At 39.0% G+C, this 26,406-nt stretch overlaps 1 protein-coding gene across 1 annotated transcript in view; it reads right to left on the bottom strand.

The window, feature by feature from the left end:
• The window catches only part of Ank2 (ankyrin 2), a 204,502-nt gene that overhangs the window by 115,217 nt on the left and 62,879 nt on the right, over positions 1-26,406 (bottom strand). The window contains exons 5-9 of the mRNA XM_051185534.1: positions 12,014-12,112; positions 8,019-8,204; positions 7,594-7,617; positions 3,388-3,486; positions 1,890-1,988 (exon numbers count right to left, since the gene is read on the bottom strand). Of these exons, the coding sequence (XP_051041491.1) occupies positions 1,890-1,988; positions 3,388-3,486; positions 7,594-7,617; positions 8,019-8,204; positions 12,014-12,112 (507 nt within the window). The remainder of the gene's footprint in view (positions 1-1,889; positions 1,989-3,387; positions 3,487-7,593; positions 7,618-8,018; positions 8,205-12,013; positions 12,113-26,406) is intronic.

Raw genomic sequence — 26,406 nt, 5'->3', positions numbered from 1 at the left:
CTGTAATTCAGTGCTACTTAGACATGAGGCATGCTTAGCTCCCAAGTGGAAATCTTTCCAGCAGCCAACACTGTCCACCTTCTTATGTGTGCTGCATGAAGCTAGACCATAAAAAAAACCATAGAGTTCACTTTCATTCCCATGCCAGTTCTGCCTAAAGCAACACCACATTAGCATCTCTCAGCAGAAAATGGAGAGAATATTTATACGGCGGATGGCAGCAAGGGGAAAGCCTACAAACCAAGACATTTCATTTTACCTTGTTTTTAAAGAACCTATTGTTAACTATTCAGCAACATACAAGACCCCTTGAATACCAGTGGTCAACCCCTCCTCTGCCCTGTGTGTGTGTGTGTGTGTGTGTGTGTGTGTGTTCTTGACTCTTTCCCACACCCTCTCTCTCTCTCTCCACGATCTCCACAGTACTGAGCATCAAGTGTGGCCTCAGATAAGCTGGGCAAGCACTCTTTTATTAAGCAATACCACTAGCTCATAACTTGCTTTGGGAAAATGGAGAGCTAATCTGACATGTTCAGTGCTGGTTCTTCTGAATTCATGGCACGAGCAGGAACTGTGGGGAGTATGAAAAAACCAGAATGTCCACACTCTACACAAACTAAAGAATCTCATCTTTGCATCTTAATCCTTGATTAAAATTCAATTTACTTTCTCTATCCAAAGGCTACAGAGTACAGAATGTGGTTCCCAATTCCTTTCCCAGTGTTTCCACTAGATAACTTTCCTAAGAACAATTAGTTAAAGCAAGACAAGTGTAAGAATATGCTTTGGTTTTTTTTTTTAAACAATGCTATTGGTGTTAGAATTTTTATTTGTATATGCAATGCATGTAACCCATGAAGACAAGAACATCTTTAAAGAACTTAACTACTATAATGGCAAATAAAAGCAAAGTCAATTGCTTACTAATGAATACCTGCTCCAGAACAGCATTAACAAGAGCAGTGAATATCAGTAAGACACCAGCCAAGATTTTTAAAAATTATTGCACTAAAGGCTTAAAAACAGGGGGGTGAACTAAGGGAAAAACAAGAACAGCAATGTAGGGAGCAGGAAGCAGGCAAAGCCTGAGCATCTTTAGTGTTTACCACTACAGTCCGCTGTGGTGCAGGGCATCCACCCAGGGCTTTATGCAAGAAAGGCACGAACTACATCTTCAATTTGTAAAGGAAAAGTAACATAGTTATGAGTTAAACCTCATACAACCTTATGAAGTTAGGGGGCACTAGTAGCTAAATTTTGAGGTCATAAAAATGCTGGCACTATCTAGCTTAATGAATGACACAAATAGAATTTGAGATCTGACGGCTTGTGTTTTTAACATAGTAGTTTATTCACTATATGTGCGTTAAGATGTTAGGATGTCATTTTACTTCAGAAATTTGAAATGAATAAAGGACTCCACTTCTGAGATGAAGGCTTGCCTTGACAACTGTCTGCTGACTTTCCATCAGCATGACAGTGGATACAGCACAACTATTTAAGAAGCACGAAAACTGTCAATATGCATGAAAGCATTTTTGCATCAGTCACAGTCTCGCATCTTAAATGTGCCTGTCAATTTGCCTCCTTGATGACTACCTAAAGGGGAGCTGTGGATATGAAGTCTTTGATCTTTGTTCCCAGAGACAGAGCAAGAATAACTATTACAGTGAGGGGCTAGTATTCTGCTCCTCTAGGTATTTATGAGCAAACATTAATCCTGTTTTATTAGTTTAAATCTTTAAGCAATGTATGAGGCTCAAATCAAACCCAAGAACAATCTCCTTGAAAACACACTGCTTATGTTTGCTGGCTTGTGTTCCAATGTATGGAATGAAAGGCAGCAGGGCTTAAGAACTGCAGGAAATCCAAAGTACAGAGATACTCACCCTAGTTTTGGCATCAATCTGACCACCTCGATCCAGTAGGAGCTTCACCATGTTGGTATTTCCCCTTTTAGAAGCCACGTGCAGGGGAGTAATTCCATTCTATATCACAGAAAGACCAAACAGAGAAGGTTAGATATGGCATGGCATCGAGGAGTTCTCTGTGGCAGAAGCAAAGACTCAAATTCAAACATAGGCCCAGTAAAATGTCTGTTTATAAGATTCATGTACTGTAGAGTTTGAGACTCAACGTTTTATATGCTTAAAAGTGGAAAACAATATCCAGCAGCAATTATCCTTTAAAACGTTCATCAGAATAATTCACAGTGGAAAATAGTACATCAAGTTTCAGAACAAAGAACTTCTTTTCCAAACAGGATTTTACTACAAAGGTCAGGCTATCCTAGAACTTGCTGCATAATACAGGCTAGCCTTAAACTAGAACTCCTTCTGGCTGAGCCTCCAGAGTCCTCGGATTATAGATACATGCCACCACACATGGGATGTATAGAAGACGTCGAAGAACTGAAATAGTGCATGCACACAAAACTTAAGTTTGTCTTATAAGGTATCAGGTGTCATCATTATGGCATGGGTACATGTCTGAAATTTTGTGTATCATAGTTTTTCAAGTATTTAAAACCATATCAACTTAATCATGTCAAAAAGCATTTCATATGTGAATTTTATACTGTCATATAAATGAATTTTTCTAACAGAAGCAGAATATCATATGCATAATTCCATGTGCTGTCTTCCTGTGTATTTTAAGAAGACATTAGAGTAAATTTTTAATTCATTAAACTAACAGAGAAAAGAAAAAAATCAGGCTGGAGAGATGGCTCAGTGGTTAAGATCACTGGCTGCTCTTCCAGAGGACCTGGGTTCAATTTCCAGCACCCACATGGCAGCTTACAACTGTCTGAAACTCCAGTTCCAGGGGAATCTGATACCTTTACACCAATGCACATAAAATAAAGTTAAATAAATTAATTAAAAAAAAATCCCATCCACTTGTGTGTCCACTTAAGAAACACTCCCTCCAGAGTTTGTTTTAACACTGTCATCTACTGAATAGAAGTTGATCATTCATGATTTTTTTTCATTATTTTATAATATAGCAGTCAATGCCATGCCAAAATTAGCCTCCTCAACTACTGACACGGTCTGATTTATTTATTTTTCTATGTGTTTGAGTGTTCTGGCCATGAGAGGGTACTGAGTCCCCTGGAGCTAGAACTAAATGTGATGAGTAACTCAACAAGAGTAGGAGTCAAACTCACACCCTCCAGAAAAACAATAAGCTCACACGCCTGCCTGAGTCATCTCTCCAGCTCCCAGAGTTTTGTTTTATTTATTGGGTTATAATATCATCCTATGATTAAGACAGTGAAAACTACAGAATCTTCAGGATGGCAGAAGAGAGTTAAATACAAGACCTCAATGGACGCCATTAATATTCAAATTTACTTTCTTAAAGCACACACGTTTCACCACATACCCTGGCTGTGAAGTCCACCGCAGCTCCACGGTTTAGAAGAAGAGTCGCCACATTGACATTTCCATAATGTGCAGCTATGTGCAAAGGGGTGAAGCCGCTCTAGGGAAAAGGAGAGATGGTGGGTAGGGACAGGCCTCACACTGTGGAAAGTGACCACTGACTAGTCAGAAAACTTACTGAGTAACCAACTGCCAAGCACATGAGCAACACATTTCATGTAACAAAGGCTGTAATACAACTCTATATCTTAGTGTTATAAGCTATAAGAAAGAAAGAAAGGAAGAAAGAAAGAAAGAAAGAAAGAAAGAAAGAAAGAAAGAAAGAAAGAGAAAGGAAGGAAGGAAAGAAGACAGAAAGTAATAATTTATGAGACTAGTTATCTATTCAAGCCACGTGTCCTGAGTTTGTTTATTTTATTAGAGAAAATTAGAATATGATGAAAGCACATAAAGCTTCAAACACAGGATTAACAGTTACTAGTGGATGTTTTCATCCAAACATTTAAAAAGCAGGCTTTTTGTTTTAATTTTGTTTTCTATTTCCATGTATGAGCGTGGAGGTATGCATAGTTGTGTATGTGCCAGAGGAGGTGTGCTAGGTCGCCTCCTCTAGCCCTTTCTGGCTTATTCTCTTGTGACAGGGTCTTTCAAAACCTGTAGTTAGCTGGCAACCAGTAAGCATGAGCGAACCCATTTCCACCCTCTTAGCAGAAGGGTTATAGACTTGCACGTGACCATAACCAGCCTTTCTAAATGGGTTCTGGAAACTGAGACTGGGGGTCCTTATATTTGCACAGCAAGTGTGTGTCCCCATTGAGCCATCTTCCCCACCCCTTGATCTTATTTGGAAATGAGCACTGGGTTGGCATTTTATCTACAGGACTGTGAAAATTTCTCAGGAAAAGTGCCTAGTTCATTCTACAGCATCCCCACTGACTTCCTATCCTTTTCCCAACTGCTTGGACTGTGATTTATAGAGATAAAGAACTTAAAAACCAGTGTTAAACAAGTTTTCCTTCTATTGGGTTGTCTTGTCCAGTCTTGTTATGGGGACTTTTGCCAGATGTCTAATTGTATATTGTTCTGTCATGTTTGGCTGTTGGGTCTTGAAGGCCTGCTCTTTTCTGAAGGGAAATGGAATGGAAGTGGATTCAGGGGAGAAGAGAGGTGGAGGAAAATTGGGAGGAATGAAGGGAGGGGAAACTGTAGTCAGGATATATTATATAAAAGAAGAATCTATTTTCAATTTTAAAATGCTTAATATCAATATGAATATAAAATTAAAAAATGGTTCAATTAAATCTAATTTCAAATATGAACTAAATATAATTTTATCAATAGAATAAAATATGATTAAAATAACCACATTAAGGAAATGATGTGGATATCAGAGAGATATTTTATTTCCCAAATGCTTCAAAAACGAAATCTGAGAATCAAATGAAGAAATCATTTCTTTTTCTGATGAAGATGTAGTTAGATATTTTTGCTGTTCTTTGCAATCGATGCATCATATTAGCTCTTTCCTTATTGATGTGCTCAAGGAGCTGATAATTTTCCTTATGCTATATATAGTTTTCATCACTTAATAAAAATATGGGAAAGCAAAAAGCATTCATTGGCTAGTACCTCCCCTCCCCTCAGTTTCCAGGTTATTTCCTATATTTTTATTACTTAGAAATTGATTTCAATATGTAATCTATTGCCTTAAGATATATTCTACAAGTCACAACTAGTTTTCATTGCCTTTTGTATAGAATTTGGTGATACTGTTTTCAAAAGGCTAAAATAAACAAATGGATGGCTTGGGTAATTGAAGGCTGCCGCTCTATTCAACAACATGACTTGCGAATAATTTTTAACAGTAGAGAAGCAAGACACAGAAACATGAATAGTAACTGTGAATTCAGTCTCCACAAACGTGGTTAAGATTACTTTACTCTGCATGTAGGTGATGTATTCATGCCAAAACTAAGGGGGAAATCAGTATACAACCCATAATTATTTTATAAAATGTCACATCTCTTTTCTATTTTCATCTTGATATTTCCTGTCACCCAGACATATTCTGAGTATATGTCTATTACTGTTGTAACAGTTTCCTTGGAAATGAAACGTTTCAACCTGCAGGGGAGCTCCTTAAGAGCAGGACTTAAACAACTCAAATGAGCTTCAGGAAGTTTCCATACCTGACTAGACCCATTAAGCCACTAGGCCCCTCCCTGCCAGAGTAAGCAATACAAGGTGAGAGTCCCTCTCAGATAAATCAAGCTACAAAGACTACCAGATGAGCCGCCTGGAATACACACACACACACACACACACACACACACACACACACACAAAAAAAAAAAAAAAAAAATCAGCTGAGCTGACTGGAAGAGGTATAGACCAGAGTCACTTGTCAAGAGCACTCTCCAGTCTACTGATCTGCCTGCAGGCTGTGCAAGGCGCTCTAGTTTCTCAGGTTTTGTGAGTTGCCACCTGTGCTGTGGTGGGCTTTGGTGATGCAGCTGTCTTTGAGTCATTTCTGTGGCTGTTAAGTATCCCCTTGAGAGAGCCAAGGAGCCAAACCAATGCCATGACAGGCTCCTGATAGCCCTGCCAGGCACCAGGCCTCAGTTTCAGTTTAGGGGAACTGAACAAGCAGTTTTTGGAAAGATGACAACTCAGAGGCAACCAAACTGTAAGCACCCCCACAACCTTAGGCAAGATCGAGATAGCTAAAGATGGCTTCTCTCACCCTGCTGCTGGAAAGTACCTAATGACTAAGCCACCAACCAATCCTATAGCAGCCTGTAAACTGTGTTTAGACCCACCAATCAGCCCCCAAGACTAACCTCCCCTCCCTGGAATCCCCTAATCTTGCTTAAAAGGGCCTGCCAGCTTCTCTCTCAGGTTACCATTTTGCCACTCCCACATGCAGGTATTTTTGCTTTCAAATTAAATGATCTTGTTGATTGCATACATGTTCAATGGTCTTTTTGTTGTACTTTTCATGGACACTAACACCCTTCACTTATTCTTGTAAGTAGCCTCAATAAAACTCATTGGTTCACCAAGATGGACTTTGGTGGTATCTGTACTTTGGTTGGTTGTGGATTCTATGTCTGTGGTGAGTAGATATGTGTGCTGTGTCTCCCCAGGAAAAGTTTTGTTATACAGTGATTATTCGAGTTACAATTTAATTTTAGAAAATTATATTGATGACTGGAAAATGATTTCTCAATTATTCAAGTATAGTGATACTTTGTCTTTAATAATTAATTGGTGCTTTTTCATTGGCCTTAATGATCATAATGCCTCAGGCTATGAATAGTTGTGACTGTTGTACAATTTTCTGCTGGTTTACACCATCCACGATGTATACAAATAATCCCTGAGGAGTACCTAAGAAATTAAAGGTACTAAAATTAGTAATTAAGATCAACTTTTATGATTCCATTCCTGAACAATTTCACCAAGCAGTTTGAGTTAAAGCCCCCTCATCCCCAAAGTCATGCATAAAAAAAAGAACCAAAAAAAAAGCAATGCAAATAAGTCAAGTAAATTGCTTCTCAGCAGATGAATGTGTTAATAAAGACTTGAGAAATATGACACATTTTGTGAATGTGTATGAATGCCCAAAGATTTACAACTTCTCCAACAACTTCTCCAAGTTCCCAACTTCTGAAGTTAATGTCCTTATTTACAATGACCTATTTTATATGAGGAATATTATTTAATGGCAGGCATTTTAAGACTTACAGGAAAAACGCAATTGCTTTTCTCACGATATGGAGAGCCATTATTGATTATAAACAAGGTGATAAAGAAAAATGAAGAAAAAAGGGGCATCTGCTACTAAATAACAGAGAAATGTCCTAAATTTTTACGTACCTACACTCTAATCTGTATATTCTCATTAAGAGGAAAAATTCATATCTTTTTGAAAAAGATTCAGAATAAGGATCACTCTTTGAAACATATGAAATGGCAGTGTTTTATTTCATGCTGAATAAACTATTTAAATAGTTGGTTTAATAATATATGCTATATCAAATATATGTTGCATCAAATGTATTTGAATTATCAATCTTTCTTTATTATAGGATTTTTCTCTAAACATGTTCGCACTAATAGAACCTTAACCATTAGTATGAATTATGGGTAAAAACTAAAAGTAAATAAAAATAAGGTAAATATTGGTATAATGGCAATACTGTACCTCGGTTGTCCTATTCACCATCATCTGAAGCAGTGTTTTGTGGGAAAAAGAGGGAAGATGTTACACAGTGCAAGATTAAAAAAACAGTTAATAAGCTTGCTGCAACTGAGTATCCTGTTCCAACAAGACAGAGTGAGGAAAGCCAACTCCAACACACAGCTGTCATTCCTTCTGACTCTCTCTAATTAATGCTATAAACAGGACGTCTAACCAAATGACCCAACATGGAAACTGGAATCATTTAGCTTTAATTTTTGTCACTGTATCCCAACAGATAGCCCCCTTCCATCTGAAACATCCATGGAAATGATTTGTGTGTGTTCCTGACCAGAACGGTGCATTATCAGCAGAGACTGGTCCTTGGTCATGACCCAGGAGGATGCTGCAGTCATAGGGGACCTCTCCACAGATGCATCATCTCTTACCTTGGATTGTACATCAGCGTTATGGTCATTCTGAAGCAGGAGGGCGGCAGACTTGGTGTCATCTTTTCGAGCTGCAATGTGCAGAGCTGGCAGCCTCACCTTCCCTTTAGTGTCATTCTCCAAGAGTATGGCCACTGCCTGGTTGTGTCCCTGCTGGAGTGCCACAGCTAGGGGAGTAAAGCCATCCTAAAATATAATTTACATGAGTGGGTGAGAATAACCACCAGGACAGAAAAATCACTGTGAGGAGCAGAAGCAGAATGGACTCTACATTTCCCCTGTGGTACAATGGTTTTATCAGATGGCCTTCTTGATTTCCATTTTGCATCCTAACAAGCCTGCTGATTACAGAATGAGTGGGCCAACCAGCGTGTGTTTGTAAGAGGAAAATAAAAGTTAGAACAAACACTTAGCTATGCCTTCTAATGTAAAGGGAAAAGAATGGAAACCAAATCTAACTGGGAATGAGAAACATGATAATCTATAGAGAAAAATGAGTGTTCAATCAACAATGCAAGACAGACGAGTGTTTTTGCATTGTTTCAGGGAAGGTGATATGGCTGCAGATAGAGTAATTGATATCATGTATGTTATGATGCTAATATGTCCTTCAACTGTTTGGTAAATTAGGTTAGCCATTAAGTTTTGCAATTACTTGCGTTTTAGATTGCTAAGATCATTTCAGTATAAAGTTGTATATGCTAGATAACATTTAAAACCCAACTTCTCAATTGTCAACATGAGAGAGAGAGAAGACAGAGAGAGAGAGAGAGAGAGAGAGAGAGAGAGAGAGAGAGAGGGAGGGAGGGAGGGAGGGATGGAGGGAGGGAGAGAGAGAGGAAGAGAGAGAGAGAGCCCAATGAACAACAGCACACACAGTGCAAAGGTAGAAAAATCTCAACAATAAGATAGAAAACCATGGTACAAAATTTGGAAAATCTCTTTACATCTTCAGAAGCAAGTATTTAACTAGGAAAAATGGAAAGTGTATCACTCCTTAATTCCCAGAGGTTTCCAAGCAAATGTTGGAAGTCTTGCTCATACAGCAGAAATGAGGGTGGTAGGTTCTACAACTGAAGATTTCATTCCAGGGTTAGGGGTTATTCACTCAAATATAACTACTCAAATTGTTTTCAGTATTAATTGTTTAAGTGGTAACTGTGGCCTTTTAAGGGAAAATATTTTCTCAAGAGTATCATATCATGTATGCTGTTCTCATACCATGTATGCTGTTCTTTTGAATAAGTTTGAATTTTAAATACAGCACACTACTTCACAGAGTGGAGGAGTAGAGTGCAATATCCTTTTTCTTTTTAGTCAGGGTTTCTCTATGTAGCAGTCCTGGCTGTCCTGGAACTCACTTTGTAGACCAGGTTGGCCTTGAACTCACAGAGACCCACCTGCCTCTGCCTCCTGAGTGCTGGGATCATGTGTGCACCACCACCACCTGGCCTACAGTGCAGTATCTTAAGCTAGAGAACAGCAAGCAGCTGCAGTGTATAGCTGTGTCATGAACAACAGGGGTAGTTCGTGAATGAAGGACACATCCATCATCATGTGCATGTTTGGATTTATTTTTCCTTGCATTCTGCAGCAGTCTATATAAATGGAAGATGAACTTTGCTTTCGTTCTGTTTTGTTTTTCCTTAGAGACACAGCCTACAGAATGGAACACCAGTAAAGAGATTGTAGCCTATAATTTTGGCAGAATTCAGGAGGAAGGCAAGGAGAAGGGCTCTATTAAAAAAAAAAGAAAAAGAAAGGAAGGAAGGAAGGAAGGAAGGAAGGAAGGAAGGAAGGAAGGAAGAAAAGATGTTGCTGGCCAGACAAAAGGAACTCCCTTTGGAGGACTAAAACCTGGATTCCAACCATGCAGAATTCCCTCTCATCTGTATTTCAGGGAAGAAGGCTAAAAATGTACAACAAATTGTTAACTCAATGAATTCTGTGAGGGGGAAAAAAAGCTAAGTTCAGCAGTTTTGATTTCATCATTTGTATACTAATGCTCCTTATGAGAAACTTAAACCTAAGTGCATGTTCATATATTCCACTACCACATGGGAGAATTTTGTAATTACCTGACTTTTTTTTTTTTTAAGTGTTTATAGTGCTGGTCGGTAACCCATTTTTACACAGTATTGCTATACTATACACGAGCACAGAAGTGTTCCTTATGCATAGCACACATACTCTGATGAAACCAAAGAAGGTACTTCCCGGCAGAGCGTTGGAGCATCAACTAGTCATCCCTGCCTCAGTGTTATTTGCTCCAGACTGATGCAGTTAAAAGGGAGTGTGCACAGTTTGTCCATGGGGACCCTGGTAACTATTAGGGTAGGGGTTCAATATATCAAGTTTATAAATTTCCAATCATTATAAGAAAGTGGCTTTGATTATTCAATGATATTTTTTTAATGAAATGTAAGACATACTCATGGCTAGGCTTCAACCCCTATCCCACTTTGTTTCCTTTGAAAGTATTGTATCTGGTTAGAAAATCAGAGTTCTGCAGGCCACTGTACATCACTGCCTCTGCTGGTACAGTGATAGCTAAAGGCTATTTTTGGAAATACACTCCAATATTGTAATGACCAGCTAGACCAGTGGACTTGCCAGTCTGCTGAGAACATCATGAACTGAGTTCAACAAAAACCCACATTAGACAGCCGAAATCTCCTGGGTGGGTGAAAGAATTCTGATGAGAAGGTTTCCTCTGATTAATGATTCAGCCTTCAAGGAAAAAGAAAACAGATGGGTTCCCTTATGCTGGAACGTTTCTTTGAGAAATAGTCTCTTCGTTATCTGAGCATTGCCTTGAGATTTTCACGCTCTACTCATAGACAAATTTAATGTCTCCAGGAACAAAAAGGCCCCAGGTTATAAAAAGCCACATATTCATACTGCAAGTGCATTAATTATGTCTGTGTTGCTGAATGCAGAACACAGAAGCACGTCACATAATGAACAGTGTGTTCTTTAGATATGATCAAGGTATATCTGACTTACTTAGCTTGATAATGACTTCCTATACAGTGAGAATAAGCTGCCAGAAAGTGGTGGTGAATGATTCCATAAAAAGTTAGTCTCCCCTACCTCCACCCATGGTATTAGAAGTAGAATGAAACCATTGCAGTGACTTTCCTGTCCAGCACATCATGGTAGAAAGTTCATGTTCACTTTGCTTTGCCTAAAGATTTAACTCTCAGAAAAGAAGCTAGAAGCTACATTGCACATTAAGAAATATCAAGATGGCTTCTGAGCACCAGTCATATTTTGCTGTGGGCCAAGAGAAGGGAAGTAGAAAAGCATGTCTGCTAGTGAAAAGGATGTGCATAGGAAAGTCTGGTGATGACCTAAGTCCCTCTCCCTCTAACTCTTCTGTACAGATGTGCTGAACCCTCAGAAATCAACCATCTTATTTCTAATGTATAAAGTTCTTGTCAGAGGTTGCCATGATCACAGTCACACACCTGTATCATCATTTGCATTTTGTCACAAATAACATTGTTGTGACACATTCCTTAGAAAATTACAACAACACAAATAGCTATAAATTATTTCTGGTAGTCAGAAATTGTTCCTTCTGGGAAGTGCTTTGTATCTTAAAATAAAATACTGACAAAAAGCAACAAGTATAGCATTATTCTAATTTAGTCTTTGACTGCTATAAACCCCAAAATCAAGTCAGGTCACATTGACAGAAGTGTGATTTCATGCTGTACAATGCTATAACCCCAAGAGAACTGCAAATTCAGGACTGACTTGGGTCTCACCTACAGCAAAAAATTTAAAAAGTCAATCCTAATGATCATGAATCTAAAATGAAATTATAAACTCATGATGATGTGCACAAGTCACTCACTAGCCATTACAGTGGATTATAATAGTAATATGGACATTCCCAGTATGCTTTAGATGACACAGTAGAGAGCCTTTGCAACTGGTATTTATTAAATATAGACCTTAAAACAGAAGAACCCGAGACCAACACTCACCTCTGTAGCAGTGCTCTGATTAGCTCCATTTTCTAGCAAATATTTTACAACATCAATGTGATTCTCCTGGGCAGCCATATACAAAGGAGTGAAGCCATTCTGAGGATAGATAACAAAAACAGAGAGCTCAATCATTTGTAAAGTTTCAGCAAAACCAAAGTTACATCACAAGGAGAGAATTCATGCACTCTATGAATAAATGAAGTAAACATATAAACTATTCAAACAGCTTAAGATATTTAAAACATAAACTCTATGCAACATATTTTTATAACATACTATTTATATATACATATAATAGTATCTGTGTAGTATCTTCTCTACCAATCCACAAACCATTTAAACAGACTACTATTGCCTTGAGTATACATACTTACTTAGTGTTCTTGGTGCTACCAGTTAGTATTTGTAACAGATAATGCTAGAAGAGATTATGAACCAGACTGAAGATGAGAAAGTCTATACTTTGAATTATGATAGCCTTGCTTATACTGAACACTTGCACATTATTTTTAAAGCAACTCCAAAATTTTATCATTCATTTGCTCAATTATTTCCTGAAGTGCAGCCACCAGCAGTTGAACCATGCCTAGGATACAGTGATAAACAGGGCAAATACATGTATCCTTGTGGAATACATATCATAGTAATATTCATTATTATGTACTTATTGAAATAAATTCAACAGAAATGTTACACCATGAGTTTAAAATTAAGTTTGTCACATCTTTTTATTTCTGTATGATTAAAATATACCAAACTTGTTGAGGGGAAAAACATTTTTTAAAAAGCTTGACTCAATATCTCAAAACAATTGGTGAATTTTTATGTCAGGCTATTAAACATAGATGTTTATCCTCCCCTGTATTAATGAGAATGAGTAAAAGTAAGATGAACATATGGGGATTATTAACTACCCCCAGAAAAAGCAAAAGTAGCTTTTAAAATGCTTTTTTTTGAAATTAAACTCTTTTGCATGCATTTTAAAAGTGGAACCATTATTCAAGGTGACCAATAATTAGCAAACCATAAGTACAAATTATACAAGTACAAAAAAAGTAAAGAAATTTAACTTTTGTTTCTGAATAAAATATACAGGCTCCAAATGTTAAAAATAATTTTAATCTAAAATAGAAATCACCTAAGAAGACTAAATTAACAATAGTGTTAGGATTTGTGAATAACTACTGCTAGCTGGAGAGTATATTTTCCAAGGCTTATCAAGCAGGTGAACTCTGTAGTATTTTAAGAACACTGAAGGGGCGGCGGAAGGATGGAATTAGAGACTCGAAGGAAGGAAAAGCCAAGGAAGACTGTTCAAAACAATGAGTGGGTGTGGAGTGAGGATCTTTAGAGACAAGTAAGAGGTAGTGATGCAGCAAGAGCAAAGGGACTTGAACAGAGCACAGACATTGCTAACGGTTCCCCTCTGATAGAATTCTCCCAGTAGATCAAGACAAAAAGAAACAGGAAGAGGTCATTGATTCCTCGTGGTAAGATACACCACGCTTAGACCTTCACCAGTAAGAGTCACTCCTGGGTCTTGAGCTGCAGAGGGACTCTTTCTTGGTGAACTATTTGAACTGTTCAACCTACTTAAGATAGATAACTATTAACTCTATAAAATATAATTCCATAACATATAAATTCTCATTATATATATATATATACATATATACATATATAACCTACATAAAACAGAATCTGTGTAATGTCTTCTGTATTTATCAGTTCACAGACTATTTCAGCAGACCATCATTGTCCTGAATGCATACAATTGACACAGTGCCTCAGATTATTAGCTCTAACACATTAGGCTAGGAGGGACCATACACCCGAGTGAAAACAAAAAGATTCAGCAGAACCATAAGTTCCATGCCTTCTTGGTGTCCAGTTGACCTGACCACAAGACTCTCCCTAGTGTTCTCAAGTATGGTCCCAGTCCTTGCTCTGACTCCACAGTCATCGACTGTGAAATACTCCTTTACACTGTGTGAAGACGCATTACTGTTGTCGGTTTAATAGAGACCTGAATGGCCATTAGCGAGGCAGGAAGAAGTACAGGTGAAGTGCAGAGGAGGACTTGTGGACAGAGCGAGCTCTGGGAAAAAGAAAGGCAGAGTCACCAGCAAGACAGAGAATAACCAGGATGGGCATACTGGAGAGGAGATAACAAGTGCATGGAAGAGCATAGACTAAAAATTATGGGTTAATCAAAGTTATAGGAGCTAGTTGGAAGCAAGCCTAAGTTAAGGGCAAGCTTCTTAGTTAATAATGTAAGTCTCTTGTCATTTTACATAGCTGTCAGCCCAAAGAAAAGCCTGACAACAGTTGTCCTCTCAGAAATCCTTTGGCCAGCAGAATGATGGTCGTACATATAGCCATACCTTTCTGTCGTATTTATTTCTTGCTGACAAAATACATGGCAAAATAACTTAAGAAAGAAATGTTTGTTTAGGTTGAAGTTTTGGGGGTGATTTCATCTCACCACGAAGGGAAAAACATGGGAGCATGAACAGTCACGTCCAAGGCAGTAAGAGCATGAGGTATTGGGTGTTGACATGCCTGTGGACAAGGAAGGAGAGAAAAAGCTGGTTCAGAAGCGGGGGAAGGGATAACTTCAAAGACCTGCCCCTATTATCCTACCTCTTTCACACAGACAGCTCTTCCTAAAGATTCTATAAAAGAGTCTCAAGACAGAGCAATAAGTATTCAAAGTATGACCCTTTGGGGAACACTGCATATTGAAACCATGACATCATTTTAGTCTAAATCTAAATTCTACAGAATAGGAATAGAATAAATGAATAAGAAATTGTTCATCTTCACTCAAACATTGCTTAACACAGCATTTCTGTCTCCACATGCATACATAAATATGCTATTAAATATATCACGTTCCTATGTTTTTTAAAGGGTTTAAATGAAAACCATTAGGAAAGCATATATAATTTCTCATTGCTGATATAAAAACATTTTGGCTTGAACCTGGAAGCCCTCAACTGATGAATGAAAGAAGAAAATGTGGTACATATACATAATGGAGTACTTCTTCAGCAGTTAAAAAAAGAAAAAAATGGCATCTTGAAATTCACAAGAAAATGGATGGAACTAGAAGAAACCATCCTGAATGAAGTAACCCAGACATAGAAAGACAAGCATAGTATATACTCAGTCATAGGTAAATATTAGACATAAACAAAGGATAACTAGCCTATAATCCACAACCCCAGAGAAGCTAGGAAATAAGGAGTACCCTAAGGGAGACATAAATGGACCCCAGAGAAAGGGAAAGGGACAAGATCTCCTGAGTAAACTGGGAGCATGGAGGGGAGGAAGCAGAGAGGTTGGAGAAAGAGGAGGAAAGAGGGAGAGGGGAGGAGAACATGAGGGATCAGGAAAGTGGAGTTTGGGGAAGAACAGAGAGGAAGAGCAAGGAAAGTGATACCTAGGTAGAGGGAGCCATTATAGGCTTACCAAGAAACCTGGCACTAGGGAAATTCTCAGGAATCCACAAGGATGACCCCAACTAAGAATCTAAGCGACAGCGATGAGCCTACCTTAAATACCCTTTCCCTTTAATAAGATTGATGATTACCTTAAATGCCACCATTTAGTTTTTATCCAGTATCTGATGGAAGCAGAAGCAGACACTCACAGCTAAGCATTGGGCCAAACTCCTGGAATCCAGTTGTAAAGGGGGATGAATGATGAGGAAAGGGGTCAAGACCATGCTGGGGAAACCCGCAGAAACAGATGGCCCAAGCAAATGGGAGCTCATGGGCTCCACACTGACATTTTGGAGAACCTGCATAAGGCCAAACCAGGCCCCCTGAATATGGATGTCGATTGGAGGGGCTTGGACAGTCTATGGGGCCACTGAAAGTGGAACCATTATTTATCCCTAGTGCATGAGCTGGCTTTTTGGAGCCCATTCTCCATGGAGGAATACTCTTTCAGCCTTGATACAGGGGGTAGAGCCTCTGTTCTGCCCCAAATGTGACAGACTTTGATGATTCCCCAATAGGAGACCTCGCCCTCTCTGAGGAATGGATGGGAGGAGTAGGAAGATTATGTGGGGAGTGGGAGGACAAGAGGGAGAGGGAACTGGGATTGGTATCTATTTACAAAATAATTAAAGTAATTTTAAAAGCAAAAATACTTATCAACTGGAAATAACAGGTTTTGGCTTATCCTCGGTGCAAGCAAGTAGAGTATACAGTAGAGTATACAGTAGTTCTGGAATAATGTATTCATATCCCTAGAGTACAAATGGCTTCAACCATTTTATTTACTAATCATTGTTTGTGTTGATAAGATTCATTACAACTCTCTTTGAGACCCAGAAAGCATGCTCAACTTTTGAGAATTCATTATCAAATAGGAGTCTCGTCTAGAAGCTTTATTTTACTCTATAAAAAAAGACTCACAGAGGGATGGTTGGATGATTTGATGGGTAAAGTGCTTGCTGTGTGAGGATGAGGACCTGAGTTCAGATCCCCAGAAGTGATGTAAATGTGGGGTCCACCTGTGTGCTTCTGCTTATTAAATACTATTAACTATACTTCTGTCTATCAATTATTTGTCATTCATTCATATTCACTTAGCCAAAACGAAAATTAGTTTGGTAGCTATTTACTGTTTAACATTGTACTCATATAGTGACACAAAAACTATTTTCCACATCCAGCACAGACTAGTCCTGGCTAGTCCTGGAAAATGGACTGGAGTAAAGAGGGACTAAAGAACAGACAGACATGTGGACATTTACAGAAGAGCTGCAATCGGCTGGTTCAAGATTCCTCAGTGCAGCAGCACCAACTACACCAGCAACCCAGAACTTCTGTTGTTGTTTTTTTTTTTTTTTTTTTTTTTTTTTGATGTACTCTTAATATCCACACACAGACCAGAGGAAGGTTTTGCCTACTCCCTTCTCCTGGCCCGAGGAAGGCTTTACCAACTCCCATGGGTCTGAGTCATTGGCCCTTGATATTAATAAACATTCGGTGGGAATGTATCTACCCCTTACGCGTTCACTCAAGGCTTCCTCTGCTCTCCACACTTCTTTCCATAGGAATACCCAGTCCAAAGCTCAGATAACCAAGTTTAACCTACTACAGACAGATTGAGGGACATATCTAACTACTCTTTTTGAGAACACAGATGAAGGGCACAGAACTCAACTGTGTGAGAAAATTCTCCCAGCAGGATGTCACTGGAGTGACTCAGTGTAAAGAGCAGGGAAATCAAGGAAGTACAGAAACAGAAAAGCCTTTTTAGTTGGAGATGAGAAGAGAGGGGACAAATGGGTCTTAGACATCATTCAGTGCCAGATGGTGAGGGGATTGGGTTCAGCAGGACTTAGCCCTATCTGCCTCATAAAGGATTTGGTGCTTTGTTTGAAATGACTTGAGAGTCACTCAGGTTTTTCAAATAGGGATTTGTCGTGAATATATCTGCATTTTAGGAGATTACGATGCCAAGAATAGAGAGGAAGTAATGGAAAACACTGTGAAAATAGTTACTGAAAATGAACGGAAGGCTTTTGTAATAATCTTGATGAGAGTTGAAAGAGGAAAATATTGAGGTAATTTTGGTTTGTTCAAATGTAAGCTAGTATTCAGACATTTATGGTACATTGGTGACTAGGAGTACAAGTGTTTTAATCCATATATTTAGTAGTCAATTTTAATAGTTTTTAATTAGTTATAACTCTTTTCCAGATCCAGAAATCATGCTGAACTTTGGAGATTCTGAACATCATCAAGTAGGACTCACATCAAGAATATTTTATGCTTACAAAAATGCCTTGCACAGGGATGAGTGGATGGCTTGATGTAGGTAAAGAGCTCACTGTGTGAACAAGAGGACCTGAGTTTAAATCCTCAGCAATGACACGAAAGTGGGGTTCACCTCTGTGTGTTCTAGGGTTCACCCTAGGGGTGAACAGAGACAGACAGATCCTTGGACCCCACCAGCCAGCCAGTCTAGCCAGTTGGGAAGCTCTGGGTTTAGTGAGAGAGCCTGTCTCAAATATGATGATGAGGAGGAGGATGAAGATGATTATGATTTTGATGATGTGGAGATCAATAGATGAAGACACCAATGTCTACCTCTGGCCTCCATATGTACATATTCTCACCCACAATGCTTAGCCCACATCAGGAATAAAATTAACAATCCAAATTTGTTTTGCTTCTACTTCTAGAAATTAAAAATTGTTGCTTTCTAGCCTTGCACCCTCTTTTAGGTCACCTTTAGGGAGAATGAATCTTTGTCATGATGTCATTCAAGCAGCCACATTAGACCACAGGAAAAGGAACTGAGATTTCCCAGGGCTATCTTGCTAACCATTTGAAAAGTATCCAGAGAATATATGCTCTAGCCCAGAGATGCCTTCAGTGAGTGAGTCTCTGGGGGTCCTCACTATGACCTCAAGAGGGACTCTGAAGCACAACCGCCTTAGCTAAGGCCCTGATCAGAAACTGTGATGATAATACATGTATGTTGTTTTAAGTGGCTAAGTTTGGTCAGAAAACTATTAATGGTTAATAAGCACAATATCCATGAGAGATGTCCCACATGCTCCGGCCTGTGTCTCTCTTACCTTTCTTCCTTCATAGTCCTTCCTTTTTATTGAAGAAAAAAATTATCTTAAACAGTTACCTTCAAATGTTTTAGACATGTAATTTTTAAGATGCTAAACATAAATACCAAAAACACTGCTCCTCTTGAGGTTGAAGGAGGTAGAAGTAGCTCTCAGTGTCACCAATCTCTTAATGAGGGATGCTTCATATAGAACCCTGGGATCTGGATTATCTATGAGTAAAAGCACTATTACCCAATATGCATGCATTCTGTCATTCTGTTACCAACTATTGATGTCAGAAAAAATTAGACCTCTGCACAAGAAAGAATATGTGGAATAGATAGCTAGTATTTATTTGTCTAGGCCAAACCACACATAGTCTGAAGCAGTATTTAAAAAAAAAAAAAAAAGCTATAGCTTTCCATAGTCACAATGAGCTAAATTCCAATGTGGTATTTGGATTTACTCTGCCTTCTTACTTGGTGAACAAATCTTATAACTATCTGTAATACTAAAAAATAGAAATAGACACACATGATCTGGAGCCAGTAAAGTCAAATCTCCCTTCTTAAGAAGTCACCCATCATTTGTAAGAAGGCAGACATTAAGACTGAGAAGACGAACATGGTATGTACTCACTCATATATGGATTTTAGACATAGAGCAAAGGATTACCAGTTTATAATCTATACCACCAGAAAAGCTACAAAACAAGGAAGACCCTAAGAGAGACATACACTATCCCCCTGAGAAGGGGAAAGGGACAAAATCTCTTGAGCAAATTGGGAGCATGAGGGGAGCAGAGAGGGAGTTAGGGGACAGAGAAGGGGAGAAGAAAAGGGGAGAGAAGGACATGAGGGAGCAGGAAGATGGAGTCAGGGAAAGAATAAAGGAGAGCAAGAAAAGAGATACCATACAAGAGGGAGCCAATAAAGGTTTAAAGAGAGATATAGCCCAAGTAAAATGTCCAGAGCCCTACAAAGATGACCCCAACTAACAATATAAGCAATAGTGGAGAGGCTTCCTTAAATGCCCTACCCCTATAATGAGATTGATGACTTTATATACCATCCTAGAGCCTTCATCCAGTAGCTGATGGAAGCAGAAGCAGACACCCACATCGAAGCACTGAGCTGAACTCTTGGAATCCAGTTGTAGAAAGGGAGGAGTGGTGAGCAAAGGGGTTAACTTCCAGCTGCAAAAACCCACAGAAACAGCAGACCTGAACATGGGGAAGCTCACAGACCCCAGTCTGATAGCTAGGACCGACCCAGACCCTCTGAATGTGGGTGTTAGGAGGACTGGGCAGTCTATAGGGCCTCTGGTGGTGGGTCAATATTTATCCCTAGTATACAAACAGATTTTGGGAACCCATTCCACATAGAAGCATACTCTCTCAGCCTAGACACATGGGGGAGGAATTAGGCCCTGCTCCAAATGATATGACAGACTTTGAAGACTCCCTGTGGAAAGCCTCACCCTCCCTAGGGAGCAGAAAGGGGATGGGATGGGGATTTGGGGTGATAGGCAAGGAGAGGAGGGTGAGGGAACTGGGATTGACATGTAAAACAAGCTTGTTTTAAATTTAAATGAAAATACTATCATAATAATTAAAAAAAAAAAAACCTGAAAGTTTGGTTCTACTTTTTGCACAGAGCAGAATTCTTCAGCAGCCTGAAGTTGACCCACATTAGGACCAGTTGTTTGTTACTACTGTGGTCATCATTCTCTCTGCCTCACATGTTCCTCCTCTATCAAAGCAGCTTATGAGGTAAGGTAGGGAAGAATCCTAAAATTATCAGCAAGCTTGAAGGTCAAGATGATTCAAACCCTGTCCCTAAATACACCACGAACGCCCAGCTGTGAAAGAGGGAGGAAACCAAGCTGAACTAATTGTAGTCATAAAAATAAAGTAGATGTTGGGTATTCTGGGAGTGTGCTTAGGGAAAAAGAAGGAAAAATAGGATTGTAAATTATTTGGTAGTAAAGCTCAACTGCTCTCCTCATCGAATCTTGTAGATTCAAACGATTTTCAGATGACTGAAGTCAATCAACTCAGCACATTCTCTAGGATAAAGTGGCTTCGAATTTGCTTAACACATTGAGCTCCTCCCTCAACCAAATTCAGGATTCCTCTTCTAGAAAATTGGGACAGAGGGACAGACTTGTCTCTTCTTCTAAACTACAGACAACAAAAGTGTAGCCACCATCATAGGCCTCCAGTGAAATACAGTCTAGAATAAATCAGGAGTGATAGAGAAAGACTCAGAGCCTTCGATAATGGAGGAATCATTTGATGGTGGGTCTATCCTGAAGCCCACCAACCTATCAAAATTTCATTCCAGGAGGTAAAGAAAGTTTTTTTTCTTTATTCAAGAACAAGGTGGTCTATTTTCTTATTTGCAATTGGAACCATCCTAATTAGTACGGCATCTAAACCAAAATGCAGTTTTCAATATGACCATTAGTTTAAAATAAAACACCCTGGCCTGGATACAAGGCTCAGCAATTAAAGAGCACTTAATGCTATTCAAAATGGCCTAGGTTTCTTTCCCAGCTCCTACATGATGGCTCGCAGCCATCTGCAACCTCCAGATTCAGTGCTCTCTTCTGGACTGTGAGAGTACCAAGCATTTACATAGTGCATAGACATACATTCATACAGCAAAACACCCATACATATAAAATGAAAATCAATAAATCTTTATTTTTGAAAAAGTAAAATTAAGCACTCTATCCAGGAAATATGAAGAGAACATAAAGTGCAATACATCAGCTGTGAAAGCAATGAAATTATATTATTATTATTTCTTTTAGTTTTGTGATAAAAAATTACATCATTTTCCCCTTGCCTTTCCACCCTCCAAACTATCCTGTAACGTCTTCCTCCTTGTTCCATCTCGAATTCACAGTCCTTTTCATTAATTGTTGTATGGATATATATGTGTGTGTACACATTAATGTATACATTTTTTTCCTAAATACACAATGACAACTTGCTCACTCTGGAATGTTACTTGCACATATATGTTTTCAAGGCTGATGATTTGGTAATGGACACCCAATTGGTGTGATGCTTTCTGGGGAAGACTATTCTCCTCATAACATCCCTTAGTTGCCTGTACAAAGCCTGAGTAACGCCAGGAACCTGGAAAGGACAAAGGGGCTACTGTAGGGGGAGGGGAGCAACAAAGAGGACAATAGCAGAGTACAAATACTCTGAATGGGGAAATGGAGAAAGCAGGAGGCTCTAACTAGGGGGCAGGAGGGAGATAAATACAGAAAAAGAAGAAAGAAGGTGAAACAACAGTAAGGATGCCTGGAAAAGTCATAAAGGGTCACACTATTAACTATCATCTAAAAATACATATAATATACATAAAGTTACATATAAGTATATGTATATGGTTGAATACTCGTGTTTACATACCAATATGTACATATTTGCATATAAATATACATATAAAGTGACAGTCCTGACAGTGCTTTCAAGAACCAAAAAGACCACCAAACAAAACCCAGTCACAAAAAGAGAAGAATGGTAAGTACTCGCTCATATATGGATTTTAGACCTAGAGCAAAGGATCACCAGCCTATAATTCACACCACCAGAGGAACTAGGATACAAGGTGTACTCTAAGAGATTCATATAAAGTCCCTCACAGAACCGGGAAGGGACAAGTCCCCCCAGAGCTCAGGGGAAGTGGGGGGGGGGGGCAGTGAATGGAGAGAGAAGTAGGAGAAAACGAGGGGGAGGAAAGGAAAGCACGTGCAACTAGGGAGATTGAGTCAGGGTAGGAATAGGAGAGAGAGAGAGAGAGAGAGAGAGAGAGAGAGAGAGAGAGAGAGAGAGAGAGAGAGAGAGAGAATGAACATAAAAGAGGGAGATATTATTGATTTGAAGAGAAAACTGAACCTAAAAAAAGGTCTAGAGACCTACAAGACTGCCGCCAACTAACAATTTGAGCAACCGTGGAAAGGCTACCATAAATGCCCTTCCCGGATAGTGAGATCAACAACTAACTTACCCACCATCATGGAGCCTTCGTCTAGTACCTGTTGGAAACAGAAGCAAACACCCATAACTAAACACTGAGTCGAACTAGAATCCAGATGCAGAGGGAGAGGACAAGATCAGGTTGCAGAAACACATAGAGACAGCTTACCTGAACAAGGAGGAGCTAACGGCCCCTCAGACTGATAGCTGGGAATCCAGTATGGGACTGACTCAGGCCCCCCTGAATATGGGTCTCAGCCAGAAGGACTGAGCAGTCTAAGGGACCTCAGACAGTGGAACCAGGATGTATTCCTGGTGCACAAAAGGACCTTGTGACACATCCCCCATGGAGGGATACTCCCTTAACCTAGAGACAGGAGAGAAGTCCTAGTCCCTACTTCAAATGACTTGACAGATTTACATGACCCCACCTGGATGGCATTGCCCACATGTGGAATTGGGGGGGGATGGGAGGGGAGGGTGGTCAGGGTGCATGTGAGGGGGGAGAAAGGGTAAGAGAGAGGGAGGGAGAACTGGAATGGACATGTAAAATAAAAATTTAAAAAGAAAAAAAGTACAATACCAGACATGAAAGCCCTCTTTTGAGTTGTTGGTCCGACCTGTCCAAGAAACTCTCAGAACAGTATAGGCTATTGTTGTTGCCCTTGTTTTCTCCACAGAGATGGAAGCTAAGTCTCTATTGCTGAATACACCATGCACCTCAGACAGAGGGTCCTGAGGCCCTTGAGGTGGAACTGAAAGCCTCTTCTCAGAGGACCAGCTTTCATTGTACCATGCAAGCTTCCAACAGAGGGAAGCAATAATTACTTCTGCTCGATATGATTTCAATGAGCCACAGTAACAACCAGCATGGCATGATACCCTTAAGGGTGCAGTAGAGGCATTCATACCTTGACAGAAACCAACAGCTTTCTAAATGGACTCAAAACCCACTCAACAAGAAGGAATTTCTTTCCTGGTGCTTGAAACCCAGCCAACTACTCAGAGCTAGCAAAGTCATGGATTTTGGCAGACCCCCAAAGAGTCAAAGAGTAAAAACACAAGCAAACAAAACAACAACAACACACATACACTGAGTAAATTTCTTTAAAGAAATGATACTTGCATCTTGGAGTAAATCCCTCTCATGATATCACATTCCTCTTTATAAATCCTTTATAATGTGTATAGGATAAATAGTTTTGGAGATATAAGCTAGAACTATATCCTGCAGATGTTGAAACCTGACAAATGATTAGAGGAGTAATGAAAATGTTTGTGCATTAGAAATACAATATTTTAATGAAGTCACTAAATATTTGAATATTGAAAGTGGAGGGTCATTTATCCCCCCCGGTACATTTTCTGGATTTCCAAATAAACATTATAGATTATAAGATCCAGGTTTTTGCATGTTTTGGGTTTTGTTTGATTATTTGTTCGTTTGGTAGTTTTGTAAGCAGTGTGCTCTGCCTGGCATTGTAACAAGAGCTTGAATGTATCTGTTTTTGAGGAACATCATAAGTGACTTAGTAACTTATGCAAGAAAGTATGTTATATTCAAAATGAAAACATTGACTGCTCTGCATATAAAATGAGAAATTTAGTCAAGAGCAACCACTGAAGGATACTTTAATTTCCTCTACTAGGGCAAAAGACCATTGGCCTGAAGTCCTTACCTTGAATTAAGTCATTGTGCTAATTTATCACTGTATTACTTTGAAGTTGATTAAATGTGCATCAAGAAGTTAACTTCAAAAATCAAAATACTCAAAAGAAGCTATGGCTCTTTTGTTTCTCTCATCCATCACACATATACACACACACATACAACTGCTTTTAATGAGTAACTACTACTCAGCTGCCTCTGAGAAAATAAAATGCTGGTCCAAGTCTCTACACACTGAACATAAAGCCACTGCAGGATTCATGGAGAAAAGCTGCCAGGAAGGCTCATTTCTTATTGTGTTGTGAACTACAAACAGTAGCCTGGACCTTATCAGAAAATATAGATAGTAACGGTGTAGCTCCTCCCCTCTAGCGAAGATATATCCAGAAAATCTGAATCTTCAATCAAATTAAATTATTGCTTCCTCCAACGATGCCAATCATTTTGTCACTTAATGGTTACTATCAAAAAAAATTACAATATGTGGTCTAACACATGCAGATACAAAAATACACTGGGGGCTCAAAAATGTCTTTGAATTTTCCAAAGTAAATATTTCCATTTTATTTGTGTAATATTTGCTCTGTGTTTATCTTCTGAGAGTCACATAAAAGTTGGCAGAACCACAGAGATATTCTTATCCCACATCTGATATTAAGCAGCTTGAGAAGGCTAGGATTGTGGCGCTGTGGCAGAGGAAACTTGCCTGACATGTATGAGGCCCTAGGTTCACCTCTGTACCAGGGGAAAAAAAAAAGCTAAACAAACAAAACAATCATTTTTTAATATTAAGGTCCCATTTTAAGTCATTTTCAGGTGTCAGAATATCTGAGGAGATAAATAATATAATTAGGTCTAGTCATGTTTGAGAAATGTCATAGAGCCTTAGTATAAGGCTTTCCCCAGGGGAAGTATTGGGACTGTGCTGGCTGACCAGCTCAAGTGGGCGGCACCATCAGAAGCACAGAGATCTAGAAGGCGCCTTAACTTCAGTGGATACACTATTTCACAGGTGTTTCACCTGTTCTACTTTACAACTTGTCACAGACAAACCCTTAAAATGATGAATACTTTAAACAATAATAATCCAAAACTCTGGGGCTGGAGAGAGTGCTCAGTGATTAAGCTGAGCTTTCAGAGGACCCAGGTTCAATTCCCTGCACCCACATGACAGCCCACAGCCATCTGCAACAACAGTTCTAGGGGATCTGATGCCCTCTTTTGGTCTCCATGGGTACTGTACTCATATGGTACAAAAATATTTATGCAGGCAAAACACCTATTCATATAAAAAAATAAATAAAAACCCAAAATAATTTTTTTAAAGTCCAAAAACTTGTAGAGAGAACACATAAAACCAGCCACTCATGTACTCAAATTTTGTATCTTTTGGGTTATTTATTTATAATTTACAACTTGAAATACATTAAGGGAGTTAAGGCTCCTTAATGTACTTTATATATACACATAATATATGCACATGTTTACATCATGTACCACACATATATGCACACACATACATGTTAACAAATTTAGATTTAAATGTTTTGAACTGATAAACTCAGGTAGAATGATATAAATGCAATAACTGAACAACTGGAAGTGGTCAATCACAGAAAGACAAGACTGTGATTGATGGGTAAGTTGACACACTTCTGAGAAAAGAAAACTGTTTTCTTTCTAGAATGTTGATTCCATGTGATGGATGGAGAAAATACAGAAGCTGCTGTACTAAGTGCCCCAAGATACACCCTAGAAAGATCCCCTTAAGTATACTTGTGAAGAGAAGAACATGATGGAGAAGGAAAATTGCCTCCCAGGACAATGAGCTCAGATTAACATGGGAAGTAACAAGGTTGTCCCATGCTACTTACGATAACTGTAGAGTGTGCTACAGCCTTCCAGAGACAGGCTGTTTCATTCCAAGAGACACTTACAGCAACCTTGTAAGTACTTCAAAGAAAGTACTTTGTTTACTCAAAATTATATGTATGTATGTATGCATGTGTAGAATTCTCAATCCCACTATAAAAGCTACAGTTTAAGCCCCAAAGTGTAAGGAATGACATTTATCTTCAAAGTTCATCCATGGAAGGACATACTAACCTCTAGTTCACATCATGTCTTTTCTTAGAAAG

The sequence above is a fragment of the Phodopus roborovskii genome, unplaced genomic scaffold (assembly GCF_943737965.1).
Source record: "Phodopus roborovskii unplaced genomic scaffold, PHOROB, whole genome shotgun sequence".
NCBI lineage: Eukaryota > Metazoa > Chordata > Mammalia > Rodentia > Cricetidae > Phodopus > Phodopus roborovskii.
Note: the sequence above shows the minus strand (reverse complement) of the source record. Positions and strands in the feature narration are given on the sequence as shown.